This window comes from Neovison vison, chromosome 6, assembly GCF_020171115.1.
Source record: "Neovison vison isolate M4711 chromosome 6, ASM_NN_V1, whole genome shotgun sequence".
In the NCBI taxonomy this organism is placed as follows: domain Eukaryota; kingdom Metazoa; phylum Chordata; class Mammalia; order Carnivora; family Mustelidae; genus Neogale; species Neogale vison.
Window position 1 is genome coordinate 170538845 of NC_058096.1, and position 23247 is coordinate 170562091.

General features: G+C 36.8%; 1 protein-coding gene across 6 annotated transcripts in view; it reads right to left on the reverse strand.

Moving 5' to 3' along the window:
* PPARG (peroxisome proliferator activated receptor gamma) overlaps window positions 1-23247 on the reverse strand; it is a 148108-nt gene that overhangs the window by 39247 nt on the left and 85614 nt on the right. For all 6 annotated transcript variants that reach the window (XM_044252973.1, XM_044252975.1, XM_044252974.1 and 3 more), the window contains 2 exons: window positions 8838-9065; window positions 7271-7440 (listed from right to left, as the gene is read on the reverse strand). In XM_044252973.1, the coding sequence (XP_044108908.1) occupies window positions 7271-7440; window positions 8838-9057 (390 nt within the window). In that variant the 5' untranslated portion in view covers window positions 9058-9065. The remainder of the gene's footprint in view (window positions 1-7270; window positions 7441-8837; window positions 9066-23247) is intronic.

Consider the following 23247-nt stretch of genomic DNA (forward strand, 5'->3'; position numbering starts at 1 on the left):
GTAATACATTGATCAGTTCTGCTTGTTGTGGGCTTTATTAAATGGTATGATGCTTCATATAGTACTTTGGGATTTTCATTTTTTTAAATTTAGTATTAGGTTTCTAAAATTTATCTACTTTCTTGTGAAAAGTTAGGATTCATTCATTTTCACAATTTTGTAATATTCTATTATATGACTATCCCACAATTTATTGATATCTTCTCATGTTGATGGATGTTTAAATTGTTGCCAATATTTTGCTTTGATACAAATAGTGCTTTGATAAATATTTTTGTAAATGTTTTATGATGCACATGTACAAGAGTTACCTAGGAGTGGGGTTTTTTGGATTATGCAATAAGTGAATGTGAAATTTTATAAGATCACACCAAACTGTTTTCAGAGTGTTTTTTTAATCAATTTCCATTCCCTCTAACAACTGGTATTATCAGATTCTTAATTCTTGACAATGTAGTATGTGTCAAACAGAATCTAAGTGTGATCTTAATTTGTATTTTCCTGATTTTTCATTCCCTAGTTCCCAACAGTCTCTTCCTTAAAACTGAATTTTAGAAATTCTTTATATACCCTAGATACTAATCTGCTGTCTGTTCCAGGTATTGCAAATATCTTCTGCTCTCTATGGTTTACTATCCTTGAAATTTATAACTTCAGTTTCTCAGGTTTTTTTGAACCTGTAAACAGTTTTATTTCTCTCTCTCACTGCTGAAAGATTACAGAGAACTTTGTTATCTTCCATCTCGTTTCAGATCCCATGATCTTTGTGCTTCCACTGTTGCTGTGGAGAGGCTACTGTCAATTGACTTTGAAGCGTTTTTTTTTTTTTTTTTTCTTTTCTCTTTGGTTGCTTTTATACACTCTCTTAGTTTTCAGTATTCTGCAGTTTCACTGCAGTGTGCCTTGGAATGGATTTTTCATTTATTCTCTTGGGCATGTTTTCTGCATCATGGTCTCACTTGCTTATCAGTTCGGACATGAACTAGAGAAGTGTTAGACCTTATTCTAGCCTTCAATACTTCTAAACTTCTCTTTACATTTTCCATCTTTTTGTCATCAATTACTCAATAACATTGAATATAAAAGTAAACATGGGAACAAGAGTTAAATAAAATCCCAAAAGATACATCATTACAATGAGAAAAAAAGGAAACATTCCTCACCAAAGTTCATCAGTAAGAACAGTTCTGTACATTACTCTTCTACTGATTAGTGAAGAAGAAAAACTTTTCTAATATTCAAAGACCCTATGAATCCTTCAAGAACTAAGAGGCTTCAAATCCTACCAGATTCTGGACAGACATATTCTGAAGGCACTGTGATTCTCGATCTCAGTAATTTCTTGACATTTACCTTCCAGTTCAGTAGTCCTTTCTTCTGCTATGTCCGGTAACTAACCCTTTCACTGAATTTTTATTTCAATAATTATATATTTCACTGTTTAAGTTTCATTTCCTTAAATAAATTCATTTATTTTCCAATATGCCTGGTCATTCCTGATAGTCTATTGTTGCTTGTTCACAGCTGTGATTCTGTCCTCTTTCTTCAAACAGTTCATACACAGCTATTCTAGATTCTCTATCAGGCAATCCCAATTATCTGCTCTCCTTGTATGGAATGGGGGGGTCTAAATCTGTTTTTGTTTATTTTTAATTTTTTTAAAAGATTTTTATTTATTTATTTGACAGAGAGAGATAACAAGGAAGCAGAGAGGCAGGCAGAGAGAGGAGGGGAAGCAGGCTCCCTGTTGAGCAGAGAGCCCAATGTGGGGCTTGATCCCAGGACCCTGAGATCATGACCTGAGCTGAAGGCAGAGGCTTAACCCACTGAGCCACCCAGACTTCCTGTTTTCATTTATTTTTGATAAATGTCATTCAAGTGACTGACTTCTTAATGTGCTTATTGACTGATATTTTATTTTAAACTTGTATATTGGCCTTAAACTGTGGGAATCCCACAGGGCTAAACTGGGAATTCGTGCCTCCAAAAAGAATTTGCAGATGCTTCTGTTGGAAGCCAGAGGTGCCACTGACTTGTGACTATTTCAAATTCCGTTAAGAAAGCTGGCTCCATTCAAAAGCCCTAGACTCAGCTCCCCCTCACTGATGGCTCTGGATTCTGTTGTAGGCATCTTTCTCTGGGGAAATGCCACACCTCCATACTACGATGGGCATCTACCATGAGAAACCCTGCACCTCAGTGTGTCTGCAGCCCACAGGTCAAGACCTAGAGCTCTTGTTCGTTTGTTTGTGTTGCTATTGTTGGTTGTTTGGGAGAAGTTTTCCCTACCCTTGTGAGATCAGCAGTATCTCAAAGATTAGGTCCTACAGAGGATCTGCTGGAAGTTGAAGCCTCCTTAATTCTCAAAGTGTTCTGAGGACCTCTGAATATTAAAAATTTTCCACTTACTAATAGAAGGTTAATGTACAGAACTAGTCTAACTGATAAATGTTGGTGGGAAATTTTGTTTGGATTTTTGCCATTGTGATCATATGTGTTTTATGATATTCCTCGACTGTGTTTTAAAATTTTCCCTTCTAAAAACTGATCTCCATGGTGGAAAATGCCACTTGGCTAGCTGAGAATGGGGCAGGTCCCAGAGTAGTGTTATTTGGCATGGCTGGAAGGTTTTTTGATGATAGAATTATGTTATTTAAGTTTAACCCTTATAATGCAAAGTTGTGTTTTGACTCATACAATATCTTTCAAAGTGTTTCACATTTTTTTTATGGTGATTCAGGGTCTTTCAATGTTAAAGGAAAATAATTCTGGATATTATTTATGTACTGTGTATGTACATAAAATCATAAACTGAATATATACACACTTCGGCACACAGCTTAGAAGTTGCTTTTGCTTTTCTTTTTCAAAACACCTAGTTCATGATCGTCAACTCTATTCTTATCCTTTGATTATTTCAAGTAGCCTAGTGAGGAAGATATAAGACCATTGGAGTGCTTTTCTGTACAGATAATTATTGATTTGAAGAACGAAACAGGCTTCCCTGAGGTTTCTTCATGTTGCTGATCAAGAAAACACTCTTTAGGGGCGCCTGGGTGGCTCAGTGGGTTAAGCCTCTGCCTTTAGCTCAGGTCATAGTTTCAGGGTCCTGGGATCAAGCCCCGCATTGGGCTCTCTGCTCAGCGGGGAGCCTGCTTCCCCCTCTCTCTCTGCCTGCCTCTTTGCCTACTTGTGATCTCTCTCTCTCTGTCAAATAAATAAATCTTAAAAAAAAAAAGAAAGAAAAAGAAAACACTCTTTAACAACACTCTTATTATTGTACTGTGTGCAACTTCAACAGGTTTCTCTTCTGATTACCACAAAGTCTGTGAACTGGTGTGATGGAAATGCATGACTCCCCATTGCAGAAAAAAAATTTTTTTTAATGGTATAGATTTATTCCAAAGTCTTCATATTTGTCTGTGAGAAGGTGATGGCTTTTTTCTTCTGCCTTATAAAACCTTTTCTCCAACTTCTCCTTAATTGCTTTTAACAAACTTTTAACTTAGGTACAATTAGACTTAAGTTAATTTTACTGTGAGATTAAAAGCCCGGTGCTGGGCGCCTGTGTGGCTCAGTGGGTTAAACCTCTGCCTTCGGCTCGGGTCATGATCTCGGTCCTGGGATCGAGCCCCATGTTGGGCTCTCTGCTCATCAGGGAGCCTGCTTCTCTCTCTCTCTCTCTCTCTGCCTGCCTCTCTGCCTACTTGTGATCTCTGTCTGTCAAATAAATAAATAAAATCTTAAAAAAAAAAAAACAAAAACAAGCCCTGTGCTGGTCCTATGTTTGGCTTTCCTGTGAAGCGGTGTGGCCCAGAGAAGCTCAACCCATGGGCTCCCATGGCAGGTAAGAATATACTAAAAATCCTTCCTGATTTAGGGCCCTGCATAGATATAGAAAAACAGATTACACTATATTATTATATATAGTAGATTGTTCTTACTTATATCTTTAGGTAAGTCTATGGTTCTAAAATGATCTTTTACTAAAAACACAAAAACACGATGAAACCCACTAGAAAATGAGTAAGTGTCTAATTTGTAAGTGGTAAGTGACAGCTTTGCAAGCTCTAATATGTATGTATTATTCAGTAGCCAAATGCTATGTTTTACCTAAGTCTACGATATTAATAACCCAAGAATCTGTCACTATTCCACTTTAATCCAAGCCTGGTCTTTTTATTCCTGTTTGAAATTTGGCAAGGATCACTAAACATAAACCTGTTCCATAGGCACTGTAAAACCATTTCAGAAGACCTACTAACAGCTATGATAAGCAATACTGTAACTATTCTTTTAAATCCATCAATTAGTCTGCAGGTTGATGGTTACCTGCATTTTAATTATGGGCATATCCTATATTCTTCTGAAATGGCAGACATTAAAGGCCCAAAGTACCCTTTAGGAAATACATATGAATCAAACACTTGTTAATTTCACTTTCCTCGCTTTTTATTGAGTACTGTCGATAAGCTAAGAGGGTATCTTTGATTGCTGGTATAGCCACTGGTCTAAATTAGCTACATTCAGACTGTGGAGACAATTTGGTTTATTTCCAAAGTAACCATCCCTTAATCTTTTATAACAGCAGTTCTCAAACTTTCTGGTCTCAGGACCCTTTTTAAGGATTACTGAGAACCCCATGAGCTTTGGTTTATGTGAGCTATATCTACTGATACATATCAGACTAGAAATAAAAAGTGAGAAATTGTTATGTATAAGGACTTAACAGGCGAACATTCCATGAGCCACCAGAACTATGTTACCATTCTTTGTCATGTAGTTTCTGGAACAATCCACATACACTTCTGAGAGAATGAGAGTGAAAATGGTAAATAACAACCAAATATTATTCTAAAAATAGTTTCAACATCACGGGGGCCTTGGAAAGGTCTGAGGGACGCCTAGAGGCTTCTAGACCACATTTTGAGAACTGCTGACTTATACCTAGAGAAGCCAAATTATACTATTCCACTAACATTTCTCTTTATCTTTAAAATGAGTTGATGTCTATTTTACCTTCTAAGGTTAGTATAACCTTCCTTGCATTTTAGGCCCGGAGTCTGTAATCCAGGGTACTCTTCAGATCTGATTAAATATTCACTCTCCATCTTTGCCTCAGGACCCTATCTGTTCCTCAGTTGATGGCATTTGGATTTTGTCCTTACTCTTCTCTTCTCCTTCTTGCTATTTTTCTTCTTTGCTCAGTTTGATTTTCCAAGTTTTTTTGCCCACAGAACTTAGCTTTTATTACTATAATCAGCTATTATCTTTTCAATTTTTAACTGTTATCAGTAATGTTAACTCCCCACAAATACCTGACTAAAAGAATCATGGTAGAACTATTTGCTTAAATGTTCTAGTTTTCTAAGTGTTTGACCAGCCTATAAAAAAACGATAATGTATTGTGGAGATTTAACCATCGCACTGCTTTGCTTATCAACATAAATTGCCAAGATGACCAAACAGAATGGTTTCTTCAGGTATTTCTCAGAATTTAGCAACAATTTACTCAAAAATTATACAAATCTAACACAATAAAACAACATGTTTTCACTACTTATTGGAATCTTAAATAACTGACTACACATAATGATTTCAGAGATCACAGATATTTTAGGTCGGTTTTAATCACACAGTGAATAGGTTTTAGCGTTTTAAATGAAAGTGGCTCTTGCCAATGGTATTTCAAAAACTCATTTTGGAATTTTATACCTTAAAAATAAGTAAGACCTTGGATAGTTGCTAATCCAACCAAGTTGTTTTATGAATGAGGTGACAGAGAGCTGAATTGTTTAAGTGACTGGCTAGTAACTCTGGGCAAGTGGCTAGGTGACTACTAGCTTGTCTCTTTGCACTTTAGGAGGCTGCCTTTAGTAATAAATTATTTGAATTGAAGAGATTCTAGAGATGATCGAATTCAACTCCATCATTTTATAGATGCAAAAACTTAGGCGGGATATAGTTAAAAAATGATATATGCTAAAGCATCTTGCATACTATATGGTACACAGTGGAAATTCAAGAACTATCAATTTCAGACCCTAGATGTTCTAACACCTACCTACCTGGTATTATATATCTATTTGGAATAAAAAGCCCAACTGAGGATAGAATCTGCTCTTATATAAGCAGTGCTTATTTTATTTTATTTTAAAGATTTTATTTATTTATTCAACTGAGAGAGAGAGAGAGAGAAAGAGATCACAAGTAGGCACTCTCTCTCCAGAGAGAGAGGAGGAAGTAGGCTTCCCGCTATGCAGAGAATCCGACGGACGCGGGGCTCAATCCCAGGACCCTGAGATCATGACCTGAGGCAAAGGCAAAGGCTTTAACCCACTGAGCCACCCAGGCACACCAGCAGTGCTTATTTTATAAGGTAAGTATTTATGAACAATTTATTCTGAGCCCTGGAGTATATAATAAATACAACTGATTCACTAAGTATATTAAAGTTAATTATTTTAAAAGACTACCTACACTAAAATATGAGTGGATTAGAAAATTCTTAATAATTGGGCAGAATATTACTGAATGTTTGAGCTTTTCAAAATACATTTTTCACAAAGAATGGAGGAAAAATAGTATCTCCCCTCCAAAATTGTTCTATCACTTTGCCTGTCCATAATACATGTCTCAAACTGATGCTGAAGTAAGAAAAGACAGAGCACTGGGTTAGGAATCATAAGATACATGTTCTGGTCCTAGTTCTGCCACTTACTAATGGATGACCATGGTTACAAGAAGCTTGTCACCACCTCACAGGGCTGTTAGAGGCATCAAATGAAAGTATCTATTTATCTCATCTGTCAAGCCTTATAAAAACAAAACAACACATGGAATAGTGAGGGGTGGTGGGGGAAACAAACAGAAACAAAACTGCAGGATTCCAAAAATATGGGTTCTGGGCCAGATCATCACTGTCTTGCTATGACACACTTGTATTCAAGTCACTTTTTTTTTCTTTCTTTCTTTCTTTTTTACCTGCAAGATGCAAGCAATGAACTAGATCAGCGGCTCAAGGACCAATCTGGAGAAAGGGAAGTGAAGCAAAGCAACTCTCTTTTTACCAATTTTCTTAGGTTTTCAAAGAAATCATTTGAATGGATTTTACTAAAACAAAACAAAAAAGTTTTATCTCAATTCCTTGCTATGTGTTCACAACAAGAAATGAAAGAACAGGTAAATTTTCAGCAGATTTTTTGAAAAAAATCTCTCTCTCAGTTTTTCTTTCTCTCTCTCTCTCTCTCTCTTTTTTTTTTTTTTTTACCTTGCATCCTTCACAAGCATGAACTCCATAGTGGAACCCAGAAGCTTTATCTCCACAGACTCGGCATTCAATTGCCATGAGGGAATTGGAAGGCTCTTCATGAGGCTTATTGTACAGCTGAGTCTTTTCACAATAATAAGGTGGGGATGCAGGCTCCACTTTGATTGCACCTGTGTGCAGAGAAATGTGAGCAGATAATTATCACATGAAAAACTGCTGAAAAAGCTCTATGGCAAGTCGCCATAGAACACCTTACTGCCATAGATTTATTATGTAAGTGTAGAAGCATTATGGAACATTAAAAACAACAACAACAACAACACAGGAGAAAGTAGGTTTTATAACTACAGGCAAGTCACAACACCTCTGAGTTTCACCTGTAAAAATGAAAGGGGGAAGGGAATTAAGTCTGTGGTCTGGGACCCTTCAGAACCAAAGCTCAGAATGACACCCCATTTTGGTTATAAGGTTATTTTGCTACACAACGTGCTGTATTTGGCATTCCTCACAATATTAACTTATATATTTGTATTTAAATATCACATTTTAGAACTATTCTTAAACCACTCTTGGAAAAGAAACACAGAAGGAACACCACTATGAAAAGGTAATGTCATGCTCAGCTTGAAGGTACATAAGAAACAAGAGACCAGGTTTTCAGCAGTGTTGAGTCAGAAAAATAATGGTTTGTAAAATAATCTTTGAGAGAGAGAGTGAGAGAACCCATGGAGAGTAAGTACTCCCCTTCTGCTGGTTAGGATCAGGCCTATTAAATATCCATATTAGGCTCTAACTGAAAACCACACAAATATAACCAAGTATATTATTTATCTCAAAAAAAAAAAACTAGAAATACAGGAAGTTCTTACTTATTGTCAAGTAATGGTTGCCAATTACATGGTGGTGGCTTTGGAAAACCAGCATATCAGCACACAAAGATAAAAATCAAGGAAATAGCATCATAGAAATTTATTTTATCTTGAAAAGTACCGTTTTGGCTTATCTTGACTGATGTTTTGATGTGAATTTATTTAATGGCAGGAAGATTTATCAATAGACTACAATGGTAAAATTTAAATTTGTGCAGAAAAATAGGTTTCAATATAAGCTGCTCAAATAGCAGAATTAGGGAAAATGAACCACAAATTTGCAATTTGGTGATGAGAAGTTATGTAAGGTAGCAAATTATTACTTATTAACTTAAAAGTGACCAAAAGAATAAGAGTTTATACACACACACACACACACACACACACGCTAAACCTGGCAATGCAGCCATGCTGGGAAATGCTCCTAAGAAGAAAAGAAACAAGAAATAGGAAAAGAAAGAGGAAAGAAAATAAGAAAATGAGGGAGAAAAAGGAAAGAATGATTTGGGGTATTTACATACTAACATCCTTTTTGGTATATCATAAATACACAATGTTTCATAGGTAAATGGATGAGTAAATGAATGGTGAGTATCTTTTTTATAAAGTTTTAGTCTCTGGAGCATTATTCCAGTGCTATCAAGAGGTTAGTCTGATTCTAGTCTTAGCCGTCTGACAAGAGAAAATAACTATCATACTTTGGTACTCTTGGAGCTTCAGGTCATACTTATAATCAGCAACCATTGGGTCTGCTCTTGCAAATGGAATGTCTTCATAGTGTGGAGTGGAAATGCTGGAGAAATCCACAGTGGTGAAAGGCTTGATGTCAAAAGAATGGGAGTGGTCATCCATAACAGAGAGATCCACGGAGCTGATTCCAAAGTTGGTGGGCCAAAATGGCATCTCGGTGTCAACCATGGTAATTTCTGAAATGGAAAAAAAGAAAAGCTGTGGAGTTCATTCTGGAAAGCAGAACGATCTTCTAACAATACACAAGGAGGGAACTGAAATGGTCTTTGGTGCTATACTCTCATCTAGATTATCACAACGAGAGAAAAAACACAACCACCTCCTGAGTGCTGCCCAGGCTGTTTTACTAAAGGAAGGAAGCCACCTCTTATCTGGATAGCATGGCAGAGAACCTTGTAATAGTATCAATGTGGTCAGCATACCCAAGGGAATGTCCTGCAAACAGCCCTGCTCTCATGATCTCTTAAAGAAGATCATTGTATCAGGTCTGTTAGCCGTTTTAAAAATTAATCAGTTAACCAATTAACCAATTTCTTTAGTTGGTTAATAATGTTTAAAGAGCATAAAGTTCTGGAACAATTTTGCTTCCTTGGAATTAGAGATGCTAAATATTTTTCTCTTTAGGATAAAAATTTTGCTCCCCTATTTGTATTTATAATGGTTTTATGTGACAGAAAATTTGACACATTAAATTTAGGTAAAAATGCATTCTTTAACTGCATTATAAGGATAATTTTATTCTTAAAGTAACACAAAAATGAATCCTTTTAAAGAAGGGACGATCCTTCTGTAAAAACTTGCTCAAATATTTACCTTTTCTGTGCATACAGTTTTCCTTAAAAAGGAGAATGTGTTCTCCATCTTGAGAACAGAAAGGTTAGAGATAGTGTAAACATATTTGATCATCAATGAGAGAAAGTCAAAATGACAATCCGCACAGCATTAATTAAACCACCCTCACACCAAGACCACAACAAAACAAAAATGGAAACAAGAAAACGTATAAAAGACAAGGGGAGGGGGGTGGGGGGGTGAGCCTGGTGATGGGTATTATGGAGGGCACATAGAGCACAGAGCACTGGGTGTAGTGCATAAACAGTGAATTTTGGAACACTGAAAATAAAATAAAATGAAAAAAAAAAAAAGACAAAGGTAAAAACACATGGATTCTAAGGCCACAAAAGAATTTGTTTCATGCATTGCCTGCTTAGGATGACACATGCCATGTGTGTTTTTCAGTATATGATGTGTGGTCACAGTAAGTGAAATAGAACCCTGAGGAATTTTAGTTCTAACTATTTAACGTGGATGTGTGAGCCACCAGAGGCTGCAGACATTAAACCTTCGTGCCCTAGGAACCTACACGGGTACTTACTGATATAGATATTCAGACATGTAAACACACACGGGTCCTTGGTTCTCCTGAAACCAGTTCATTCTTCAAAGTGGTATGAAAAGAGCAGTCACTGAGTATTTTAAGTGGTAACTCTTGGGTCAAAAACATGAGCAAAGGGCTGTGTGAATTCAGGACTGCTAATATTGGAGACAAAGAAATGAAACACTCATAAAACTCTAGAAGCTCCTGAAATCATAGGCTGATGTATCTTATTTCTCGTTAGTTCACTATCACCTAGCAATGGTCTTGGCTCATAGTAGGTGCTCATATGAAATACCGAATGAGTTGATGAGGCAGCTCTGAAAGTTTAGCAGAACAGGCAGGAAGAGGGGAAGCAAATTAGTATTTATTCAAGTACCCCCAACACAAGACACATTCTCTTATTCCATATAACCCAAGATCTTATCTCCACTTTAGAGATAAGCCAGGATGGGAGAGGTTAAGTGACTTGCCCAGTGTCCAATAACTGGTAAACAGAATTCAAACTCAAGATTGACCCAGGACCCTATTCATTGTGTATATATTCTCTCTATTCTCGCTGATGAAACTGTTTTATGGAGAAAGGGCTACTCTCCTAGGGTATCTGTCAGTGGGCCTCTTGTTTTTTCCCAGCAAGCAGAGAACTAAGGAATTTACTCTCAAAGGCATGAGGTTAAAAATTCCAGTTGTGGTCTTCATAGTGAAAACACAAATAAGGAGACTGTCCTATGAATGTGCTTCAGGGGTTCCGAGGGGACTCATTAAGGCACCGTTTGGGTTCACATGTCTGAATATCTACACGAATAAGTACCCAAACAAACTTAAGTTATCTGAGTCACAGTATAAACACAACACACAAGAAGAGGAATGTGTACTGGTGATAGATTAAAGGTCATGCTGGTCTCAATGACACCCAGAAAAACATCTGTGCCTTTAATGATGGGAAACCCATCAAACTATGCCCTTTGCTTCACAATTCTTCTAAACCTAACTCACCCAGGTCCCTCCACTTACTCTGCCCACCTCCTCAGCATGCTTATTTTACATTTCTTTATCTGCTCTGCTCGGTATAAATTACCAGCGTATCAAAATAATCTCTTTTGTCTCGACTGCAATTTCCACAAAACTGGACTTATCAACTATTTCTCATTATGCCTGATGCAAAGTTCATCTGTAAGCAAAATAAAGCTTGTCTGAGTTAAAGGTAGTGGACAAGCCACCAAATGAATACTGGGAAATGAAAATGAGGATGCAAAAAAATATCTGTGTTGCAAGAAAAACTCGTTGCTCATCATTTTGCTGGTTTAATTTTGTTTTGTTTCACTTTTAATATACGACTTCAATGACTCCCTGTCGACCAAAGCCATGCTTCTTAACACAGGAATCACCCCGAGGGGTCATTTACTTGACTGCAAAGGTTTGGAAGAAAATTTTAGTGTTAAAATAGCCATCTGTGTGTAAACGAACAGAATAAAAAATCATGTGATTTTAAAGATATAATATGGAACTTCCTAAAAAATTGGTACCTGTGGTACATTTCATAGCTAAAAGAATGCAATTAAAAAAAATAAACATAATTTATTTTCATTTATTTGTTTTTAAAGATTTTATATTTTTAAAGTAATCTGAACACCCAGTGTGGGGCTCAAACTTATAACTCTGAGATCAAGAGTTCTTTCCAGCTCTACTGACTGAGACAGCTAGGTATATACCTCATTAAAAAATAAAAAATTTTTTTAAAGATTTTATTTATTTATTTGACAGAGATCACAAGTAGGCAGAGATGCAGGCAGAGAGAGAGGAGGAAGCAGGCTCCCTGTTGAGCAGAGAGCTTGATGTGGGGCTCCATCCCAGGACCCTGAGATCATGACCTGAGCTAAAGGCAGAGGCTTAACCCACTAAGCCACCCAGGCACCCCCTCCCTATACTTCATTTTTGTTTTACTTTTTAAAAGTAGGCTCCAGAGGCACCTGGGTGGCTCAGTGGGTTAAAGCCTCTGCCTTTGGCTCAGGTCATGATCCCAGGGTCCTGGGATTGAGCCCCGTATCAGGCTCTCTGCTCAGCAGGGAGCCTGCTTCCTCCTCTCTCTTTCTGCCTGCCTCTCTGCCTACTTGTAATCTCTGTCTGTCAAATAAATAAATAAAATCTTTTTAAAAAATAAATAAATAAAAATAAAAGTAGGCTCCACACCCAGCCTGGAGCCCAGCATGGAACTTGAATTCACAACAGTGAGATCAAGATGGGAGCTGATGGGACGCCTGGGTGGCTCAGTTGGTTAAGCGGCTGCCTTCGGCTCAGGTCATGATCCCAGGGTCCTTGGATTGAGCCCCGCATCGGGCTCTCTGCTTGGCAGGGAGCCTGCTTCCCCCTCTCTCTCTGCCTGCCTCTCTGCCTCCTTGTGATCTCTCTGTCAAATAAATAAATAAAATCTTAAAATAAAAAGAAAAGAAAAGCAGGAGAAACCTTGACCTTTATATATTACATAAATACACACACACACACACACATATATATGAAATGTCTCACCTTGGCTTTCAAGGCCCTCCCTGACACAGTCCTAACTTACTTCCTCAGTCTTATTTTCCATTAGTGATCGTAGACCCCAATCTCATTCTTAGCATGCCTTGTGGTTAGGCATATCATACTATTTGCCCAGTTAAACATGCTCTGCATTTTCTAGTCTACTTATCTTTATTCATGCCAAGGCTGCTCTATCTCCTCCTTCTTCCCACCTCCCTCATCTCTACATGTCACAATCCCTCTGTCTTTCCCACAGTGGGAAATCCCACGGTCTCCAAATGCTACTTTCTCCAGGAAACCTTCTGTGAAGTCTCCAACTTAAAAATACTCTCCCCATTCTTTGCATCCCCACAGCTCTTTGTACCTCTCCTTTAACTCTGATAGAATTATTCGGATAAGTATCTCTGCTATCAGATTTCAAGCTCTAAATGGATGGTGTCTTAGTATTCTGTTTTTCCTTTAGTCCTCATGCACAGCTGGTCATTTACTAAATGTTTACCAACTGAATGATCATTCATTTTTATGTGAAAATATAAAAAAAAAATAGGGGCACCTGGCTGGCTCAGTTGGTAGAGTATGTGATTCTTGATTTCGGGATTGTAGGTTTAAGAACCACATTGGGTGTAGAGATTACTTTAAAAGTAAATAAAAATTAAAACAGGGGTGCCTGGTGGCTCAGCTGGTTAAGTGTCCGACTCTTGGTCTCAGCTCAGGTCATGATCTCGGGGTCATGGGATAGAGCCCAGAGTTGAGATCTGTGCTGGACGTGGAGTCTGCTCAAGAATCTCTCTCTTCTCCCTCCCTCTCTCTCTCTGCCCTTCCCCACTCATGGTCACTTTAAAAAATAAATAAATAAATCTTTAAAAAAAATTAAATAAGAAAGGAAACATGCAGAAAAACATTTATAAAAATAAAAGGGAAAAAATGAAGATACTTTCTCAATAGTATAGTTGTTTTTTTTTTTTTTTTAAGATTTTATTTGTTTATTTGACAGAGATCACAAAAGTCGGCAGAGAGGCAGGCAGAGAGGGAGGAAGGGAAGCAGGCTCCCTGCTGAGCAGGGAACCTGATGCGGGGCTCGATTCCAGGACCCTGGAACCCTGACCTGAGCCGAAGGCAGAGGCTTTAACCCACTGAGTCACCCAGGCGCCCCTCAATAGTTTAGTTTTGCTAAGACTTATCTTCCCTTAGAAAAGATGATGATCGTCAGTATTACAAATAAAATACAATTTAAACCGTAACTTCTCCCTTCAACAAAGTATATCCAGTTTTTCTCTTGATAATTTGAGAAGCAAGATTAGGGTCCTATGAAGTTTCTCCCTACATAGAAAAGACAATGTGAGAAAGAAAAACAACTTGTCTCTTCATCTCTAAGAAAACACATTACTCAAATACACATTTTCCTTTCCTCCTTTCCCTTCTCCCTGTCCTTTTTATTCTGGGACATCTTGACCTAAACAATATTACTCCATAGACCATAGTTACCAGGAGGCACAGTGGCTCCCTAAACATTTTATTTTATTTTGACTTAGAGATGGGACCAGGGAACCTGTTTCTAATTTTGTCTCTAGAAAACATAAGCTACTGTTTCTGCCAAGCTGTAAGTCGAGTAGGTGTTTTTTTTACTCCATGTAATTACCCATGAAAGAACAAGTGAACAAAATATTTGCATGAACAACAGTCCTTCTGAGGGATAAGTCACAGTGTCTTAACTTTCCAGCTGGGTGACAGGAATGGGTTGCATCAGGATTTATCCATCAATTTCACAACCTTAAGGTTCGAAGCAAAACTCTTTGGGCAGACACTGAACAAGGAGGTGAATTTGTGCCATTTATCTTAGACCTTCAAATATGGCTTTACACTGTATTATTTTCAATGAGCAGACTCTGAACAATACTCCAAAGTATAATGTATTTCAAATAAAAATATAACCAGTACCATGCCAAAATAAAGTAACCTCTCCAACTGGAAATGCATCATTATTTGGGAATATGGAAGTGGGCCAGAAAAGATGGTAATGTAATGTAATGTCCCAAACTACATTGTTTACCTTTGGGGTCTGATATATTGGTCCAATATAACTGCTGCCCGTTAAGAAAAGGAAACTTCTACTAGAATTTCTGAGGAAATGCTGCATTTCCTCACTACATTATTATCTAATTACATTAACTAATATTAATAGAACCCTAAATCTTTACTAAGTATTGTGCCAAAAACAACACTTAGACCATTTCATTTAAACCTCACAACAATACTATGAGGTTGGTGTATTCATAAGTATTCTTAGAGAAGAGGAAACTGAGGCACAAACATGGAAGTAGGTAACTTGCTTAAGAACACAGAGCTACTAAGGACTAGAGCTGGGCTGTGAACCCAGGTGGTTGAAAACTGCATAACCAGCACACTTAACTTTCTAAGCTGGTTAGAAAAGACAAATCTCTTCCTGATCTTCCACTTCTAACCTCAAGAACAATTAATTTCAACAAGGCTTCAGTGAACAAGAGGATGTGCCAGGTCCAGGAGTTGGGAATATACTATGAAGACTGGGTAATTATCACATAAAACCTTCATTAGAAAGATGTTAAGCTGGGCAACAGGAGGAGGTGCCAGAAAAAAGCCTTTCATGGATTCTCTAAAACTTAGTAGCTTCATTGGAAGTGGCCTTAAAGAGACACTTAATCACTGATTTTTTTCAATCTCTTCTAATGTGTTTCAGTTTAACATCACAGTACTCATCAATACAGTTCAAGCTTATCTATCCAGCCCCTTCTACTGATTAATCAAATCATTTTGCAGTGTAAATTGACCTGGGAATTTTCTAACTGAAGTGCTCTCCCATGAGGACAGCTGATATACACGGACAAAAATCATCCTGAAATAGTAGAGAGGCAAAGGTCTTTTTGAGATACTCTAAGTCCCTTATTTGACAGATGAAGGAAATGAGAGAAATGATTTGCCCCTGAACACATAGTCAGGGGCTTACCAAATGAGAATCCAGGTTTCCTGTCTCCTATCCTAGCATTCTCTACACCCCATCATGAAGATGTTATTGTATGTAAATATGTTGAAAATGGGACTTTTAACCTATTCCAATTTTCACAGATCCAGATTTTGGGGGGTCTTGATATATAGGAATGACATCAAATTTATGAAGGAAAGAAATCTCATGCAAGTACTCCTTTACTGGATGGTAAATTAGTATATGATTCCCCGTAAAAGAATTTGTTTCTAACAAAAATTAATAAAATCTGAATTCATCAAAAGGTTTGGGGAATAGTCTAATAAAATGAGCACAGATCAGTCCCAGTTTTTACATAATAAATACAGGCATACATATTTTATTTGCTTATTTTTTGTGGGTTGCTGTTCTGAACATTCACATTGAAGGTACATGAGCCAGTTATCATGTCAGATACCCTGGGTTTGAATACTGACCTACCGCTTGCCAGTTTTGTGATCTTTTTATACCTAACTAGCCCATCCGTAAAATAATATTGCCTACCTCACAAAGGTGTTGTGAAGATTAAATTAGATAATATATCCAAAGCACCTAACAGGTCCAGCCACTTAGTAAGTTCTCAATAAATACAATTATTGGCAGCAGCAGTAATTCTTATACTTAACCAGACTACTAGAATCATGTAAAAGGTGGGCTAACAGCCTCCAGTGCTACCACTAGGGGACAGGAAGAGGAAGAAACACCAGCAAAGTCCTATTGTTCAAATAGGACTACGCCTTCAACAGATGTCCTGTTTTAAAGACCTCTGGAAAAGGAGTCCACAGCTTCTCCTGGTTACTCATTCCAATGTTTAATGGCTCTTCTGTAGCCAGGAAAGTCTAAGTCTTATCTGGCTTGTCTCCAACTGAGTTATACATATGTTAATGATGTTCCTTTTAAAATAATTAAAAAGAAAAAAATCTGGTGAGCAAATAAATTTTGGAAATGCTAGGTCAAGCAAGGTTAAATAGGTTTATGCAGAACTTCTCAAGGCTCATATGCTAATATTTCATGAGAATGTACAAAGGAGAGGGAAGGCACAGTGTGCAACATTTGCAGAGTTTCACATTTGACGGAATAGCTGGGGAAGTGATGGTCTATCCTATGCTGGAGTTTATAACTTCTCCCCCATTTTTCTAAACATACATAGCTGCCATCTTCTGCACATTTGCCCATTACCGCTTGTACGTGAAAAGTGTTATTAAGCTGTCCCTCAGGTTTTCTTTAATTTTAGAGTGATTCTTAAAACAAGACCCAAGAGGGAAAGGATTTCTTAAACCATGTAGAAAAGAATCACTATAAAAACTAATGCTCTTTTTATAGAGACAATCTGAAAAGACTCCAGACACGGGAGGGGGTAAAAAAAGGAAAGTCCACATAAAGGATCAGAACCAGAATGACTGTGAACGGCTCAACAGCAAACCTGGAAGCCAGAAAATCAATACAGCAAGGTCTTCAAAATTCAAAGAAAAAGTTGTCATTTCCAACTTGGCATTTCAGACTCAGCCAAACTGTACAAGCAGAAATACATTTTCAGAAATAGAGGACCTCCAAAAAAAAAAAAAAATTCACCCCACAGGTACTCTTTCTGAGAGTTCCACACCAGAACAAAAGAAAAACAGGGGATCCGGGAAACAAAGAACTGGAAAAGAGGAGGGTAAAAGAAAGACTGAGGACGGCAGATCCCGCGCAGCCTGGACAGGATGGAACAGGAAGGTGAAGAAGGCCGTAGGAGATTACCCAAGAAATCAAAGTGCCTGATTTATATGACCGCTTAGAGACAGTTTTTATACAGTCAGAGAGTTGGAGAAAGAACTAGAGATAATTCTTTCTAAATAAAAATGAACAATTTGTCAGTTAAAAAAAAAAATTTGTCAGTTCCTCCAGAAAAAGGAACAGCTCTTCAGGATGGGAAACAGAACTGTAGTATACTGCCTAGTGCAACTGGAGCAGGACTTTCAGAGCTGATAGGATGTAAACACTGCAAATTATAAATACATTGTGAAGATGTCGGGAAGGACAAGTGTGTGTTTTGGGAAAAGGGGTGTGGTGGGGAAGAGCTAACTTCTATCTTCCACTGTAGGAAGTCCATGGGGGAATGGATACAGCTTTTCAAATAGCAGCATACCAGATGTTATTTTAAAGACATAGAGGTAAATTCCAGGAGAAATGTTTAGAAGAGTTAAAAATGACTGTTTCTCAGGAATAGGAACTGGGGACTGAGGGTTGCTGTTCTTCATGAAAAGCTTCATCCTGACTTTAAACACTAGGTACAAGTCTTTTGTAGAAATAAAAATTAAGCTAAATATCTTTTCATTATAATGCCTTTCCATGCTTTCACTGAACAAAGGGAATAAATATATTCCTTGCATGTTTCTCAGTCCTCTTAAAAGGAATTACCATGCCAAAAAAAAAAAAAAACCCTGGAAAAGTAGGGAAAATTTTAATGCAGTTTCAAGTAAAATAAAGGAAAATCAGAAAATATTTTTAATGCTTGATCAATAGTAAGCAGTTCTTTTGGCTCAAATATTTTAAAAAATTCTATCAATTCTTTTCTTTTCCTTTCCTGGTATCATGGATTTTGGTCAGAAAAGTGGGAAAAAGACTCTGGATCCCATTAGCAGAAGTATAACTTAATGATAGGTAACAATTTTGAAGTACTTACATGACAGACATTGTACCTTAAAATTATTAAACATGTAATTTATAATTAATTAATGTATATATGTGTAATTTATAAATGTATACATACATATAATTCACATCTATGAATGGTCCTATGGTTTATATACAATTGTTATTACCTCCAGTGGACTGAAAACATTAGACAGAAAGGGGTTAAGTGCAGGGAGCCTGGGTGGCTCATTTGGTTAGGCATCTGACTCCTGGTTTCAGCTCAGGTCCTGATTTTAGGGTCTTGGGATTAAGCCCCACCTTGACCTCTGTACTCATTCCATAGTCTGTTTAACCCTCTTTCTCCCCTTTTGCTCATACTCTTTCTCAAATAAATAAAAAAAAAAAAAAAAAAAAAAAGAGGTTAAGTGCCTTGCCTGATGTACATAGGTAATAGGTACTGGGATTTGAATCTTGTGTGATTTCTCAAAATAGAGAACCTCTTATTTTGGACACCATGAATTAAGAAAAGGATTAGAAAAGGATTCTTTGCTGTGTCATTTGTTTCTTCAATGTGAAAAAAATACATTTTCATTTTGCCGTCTACTTAGACTATATTAAAACTCAAGTTGAATGCTTCTGTGGTTTGGTTCCCCACTGATACTCCCACTGATAACTCTGGAAGAGGCTGAAACATTCCAATATGTAACTGTATATACACTTTTCCTTATAATGAGTCAGAAGATCTCATAACAAATTCTCAAATTCAGATCAACAAAGGGCCTATCATCTGGTTTTGGAGAAGGCCATGTACACTTATGTTTCTCAAAAGTTCATTTTCTCTTACATGGGTCACATCTTGTTTAGATAGCTTGCTTAATCCAGTCTAGTATCAGGAGACAGGAAAGATTACAGGATCATGCCCTCATCCACAGTCATCATTTCTGCTGTTTCCTGAGAAGCAGTTTCACCATGGTCAAACCAGCTCAAGCTTGGTTCTTTTGCTAAAACTACTGTCATGTGTTTCTAAAGGGAGACTTACTAGTAATTGAATCAACACTAAACCTAAGTCTGTGGAACAGCTAGTTACTCTGATATGATTGAAATTCCTACTTTACTGAGCATATACTGGCAGCAAGTGAAGAATGGTGTGGAGGTCAGAAAAAAGAAACTGGTGTGTCCTCTCCAGCTAGCTCTTTCTGCACATTTTGCCTTTGGCTTTGCAGTGAGAGGCTAATGAAAATGGGAGACAGAAGACTGAGTGGGAAGGAAAAAAATAAAGGGTATGGTCCAGGACTTTGTAACTATTCAGAAGGAGGGACCACCAAAGAGATGCAAGAGTACTGTTTCTCTTTGCTTTGTCCACCTCTCAAACACTGTCAAGGGCTTGACATCCTTGCAACCAGGAAAACATAAGAGTGGTAGTGGTTTTAAGTAATGCTTTATTACTGAAGCACCTTGAATGGCTTGAAACTATCACAGAGTGGAAAGTGATTGTCTTACTCAGAATTGTTTAGTTCTGGCAAAATGATGTGATACACTATGGTCCTGTGTACTCTTGTTTTTAATTTACTGTGCCAAACACTCTTAATGAGAAGACAATGGTCTTAAGCTAAACAAATATGAGAACAAAAGTGTCAAAACAGATGTAGCCAGATTGCCAGTGGTTATGGGCTGATTTGCAGATTTTCACTAGCTATACCATATATTATCTCAAAAATATTACAATGTAGTATTTAAAATATTCATAGTAAACATTTTTCATGTTTAAATACTCTTCCTGAGCTATTAGAGCATTATCAAAATATTCTGTATAAAGACATTTGACACAATTCAAAACATTTATTATTTAAAAAAAATTCTCTTAACTAGGAAGAAAAGGGAACTTCAATAATCTGATAAAGCGTATTCATAAAAAACAAACAAACAAAAACCTAAAGGAGCCATCATACTTGATGGTGAAATATTTAAAGCTTTCCTTTGAGATCAGGAATGAGATAAGCATTCTAGCTATCACTGCTTCTAGTCAAAAGTGTACTGGAAATCCTATCCAGTGAAATATAAAAGAAAGAAATGATTAGAAAAGAAAAAATAAAACTAACATTACTCACAGATGATATGAATATGTATGTGTGTGTGTGTATGGAAATAAAACTCATTACAATTAACAAAAGAATTTAGCAAAGTTGCTGGATATAAGATTAATCAATATTCAAAAAATGGGGGCGCCTGGATGGCTCCGTGGGTTAAGCCGCTGCCTTTGGCTCAGGTCATAATCTCAGGGTCCTGGGATCGAGCCCCCGCATCAGGCTCTCTGCTCAGTGGGGAGCCTGCTTCCTCCTCTCTCTCTGCCTGCCTCTCTGCCTGCTTGTCATCTCTCTGTGTCAAATAAATAAATAAAATCCTTAAAAAAATATTCAAAATATGAACTGTATTTTTGTAAGTCAGCAACAAACAGAAAATAACATTTTAAAATGATATTTACTGTAGCGTCAAAAACATCAAATAAATACCTAGGGGGGAAAAACCTAGCAAAATATGTGTAAGACTGCTATACTGAAAATTCAAAAATATTATTTTCTAAAAAGTATTTAAATAGATGAAGGTATACACTGTATTCATGAACTGGAATACTCAATATTTAAAACTGTCAATTCTCTCCATATTTATCTATAGATTCAGGAAAATTCCAAACAAAATACCAGTATTTTTGTGTGTAAAGAGACATGCTGAGTCTAAAATTTATATGGAAATTCAAAGAGCCAAGAGAAGAGAATCTTGAAGAAAAGAACAGCACTGGAGGATTTTTACTACCAGATACTAAACCCAATTATAAAACTACAGTAATTAATAAGTCAATTAGCACAAGAAGAAAAACAGACCAATGCAATAGGAGAGCAAGTCCAGAATCAACCCCACAAGAATATGGCCACCTGGTTTACGACCAAAATGTCCCCATAGTATAGTGGGGAAAAGATCACTTTGTCAATAAATGAAATAGGTCAATTACATATCCACATGCAAAAAAGTAAATCAGCCTCTACCTTAAAACATACACAAAAATCAGTTCCATGTGGACTGAAGATCTAAATGTGAAATAGGAAACAGAAGAGTTTTTAAAATAAAAATTAAGTAACACTGCATCAGGGACGCATGAGTGGATCAGTTGGTTAAGCTGCTACCTTCAGCTCAGGTTATGATCCCAGGGTCCTGGGATTGAGTCCCACATTGGGCTCCTTGCTCAGCAGGGAGCCCGTTTCTCTCTCTGCCTCTGCCTGCCACTCTACCTGCTTATGTGCTCTCTCTTTTTCTCTCTCTTTCTCTCTGACAAATAAATAAATAAACCTTAAAAAAAAAACAAACGGAAAAAAAAGAATACTTCATCAACTTTGGAGTAGGCCAAAGATTTCTTCATAAACACTTAATAAAAAGCACTGATTAGATAACCTGGACAATATTTAAGATTAAAACTGATTAGTAGTAAATGAAAAAGCAATACACAGTGTGGGATAAGATATCTGCAATATATACATTTAACAAAGTGTGCTTTATTTTTAACAAAGTATGCTTTAAACTCATATCTAAAGTACCCAGTATAAAAATGGGCAAAACACTTGAACAGGCACTTCACAATAAAGAAGAGTCAAAAGGGTAATAAATGTTTTTTAAAGTGCTTAACTTTTTAGTTATTAGAGAAAGAGAAACAAAATTACAATGTGATACCACCATAAACCCATTAGCATGGCTAAAATGAAAAAGAAAAAGAAAATGTATAAAGATGTGGACCAAGTGGAACACTCCAACACTGCTGGGTATAAATGATACAGCCATGATCAAAACCATCTGGTAGGGTCTCTTAAAGCTGAACACACCCTATGGACCATGTATATGTCTAACAAATGTGTACCCTTGTTCACTGAAAGACCTATATGAGAATGTTCCTAGTTGTACTATTTGCAGTAATGAAAAATACCTGAATGCCCATCAACAGTAAGACAGATATATTGTGATATATTCACAAAATGAAATAAAGTAATAAGAATGAAGTACAATTATACTCAGTAATGTGATTAACAAACAAATGCTGAGCAAATGAATTCATATGCAAAAGAGTAAACAATGTTAAGTTCTATTCATTTAAAATTCCAAAATAGGCAAACTAAACCATGGGTTAGAAATTAGAAGAGTCAGAGGGCTTCCAGAGGGCTGGTATTGTTCTGTTTCCTTATCTGAATGTGAATTACACATTTCACTCATTTGTGAAAATGATTTACACAATTTTCCCTATGTATTTTATGTTTCAATAAAAAACTTCAACAGGAGGGAATGATAGAAGGAAACATGCAAACCAAATATATAAGCCAACAAAAACTCTTTTATTTCCGTTAAAAAGATTTGTTACAGAATTTCTAATGTATTTATTTAATAATTTTTCTATTCAGAAGTTACCAAGTGGTATTAAAATCAGTCTCAATAAACTGCCTATATTTCTAACTGCCTTCATTGTATAATAAAGGCTAAATACATCTTCAATTAAGATGGTCAAGTCAGCATCAACAGGGCAGGAAAAAATTCAAAGGGTGGAACTTTTTATCCTAAGGAGTATTAAAAGTTATATTTTTGCTTTAGGTATGCTTGACTATGTACGGCCTCTTCTGCTTTACAAGAACCCTGTATTTCTTTTATACTTTCCCAAATACTAATACCTACAACAGGAGTCCTATGTTTGTGAAGTTAACATGTTTGGATCAGTTGTCTTTTGAAACATTCCACTGAAATGAAATGAAGTCTGTGGCTTAGTGCAAACTACCAATTTCATGATGAATATTTAATTTCTTTGTATCGACAATCT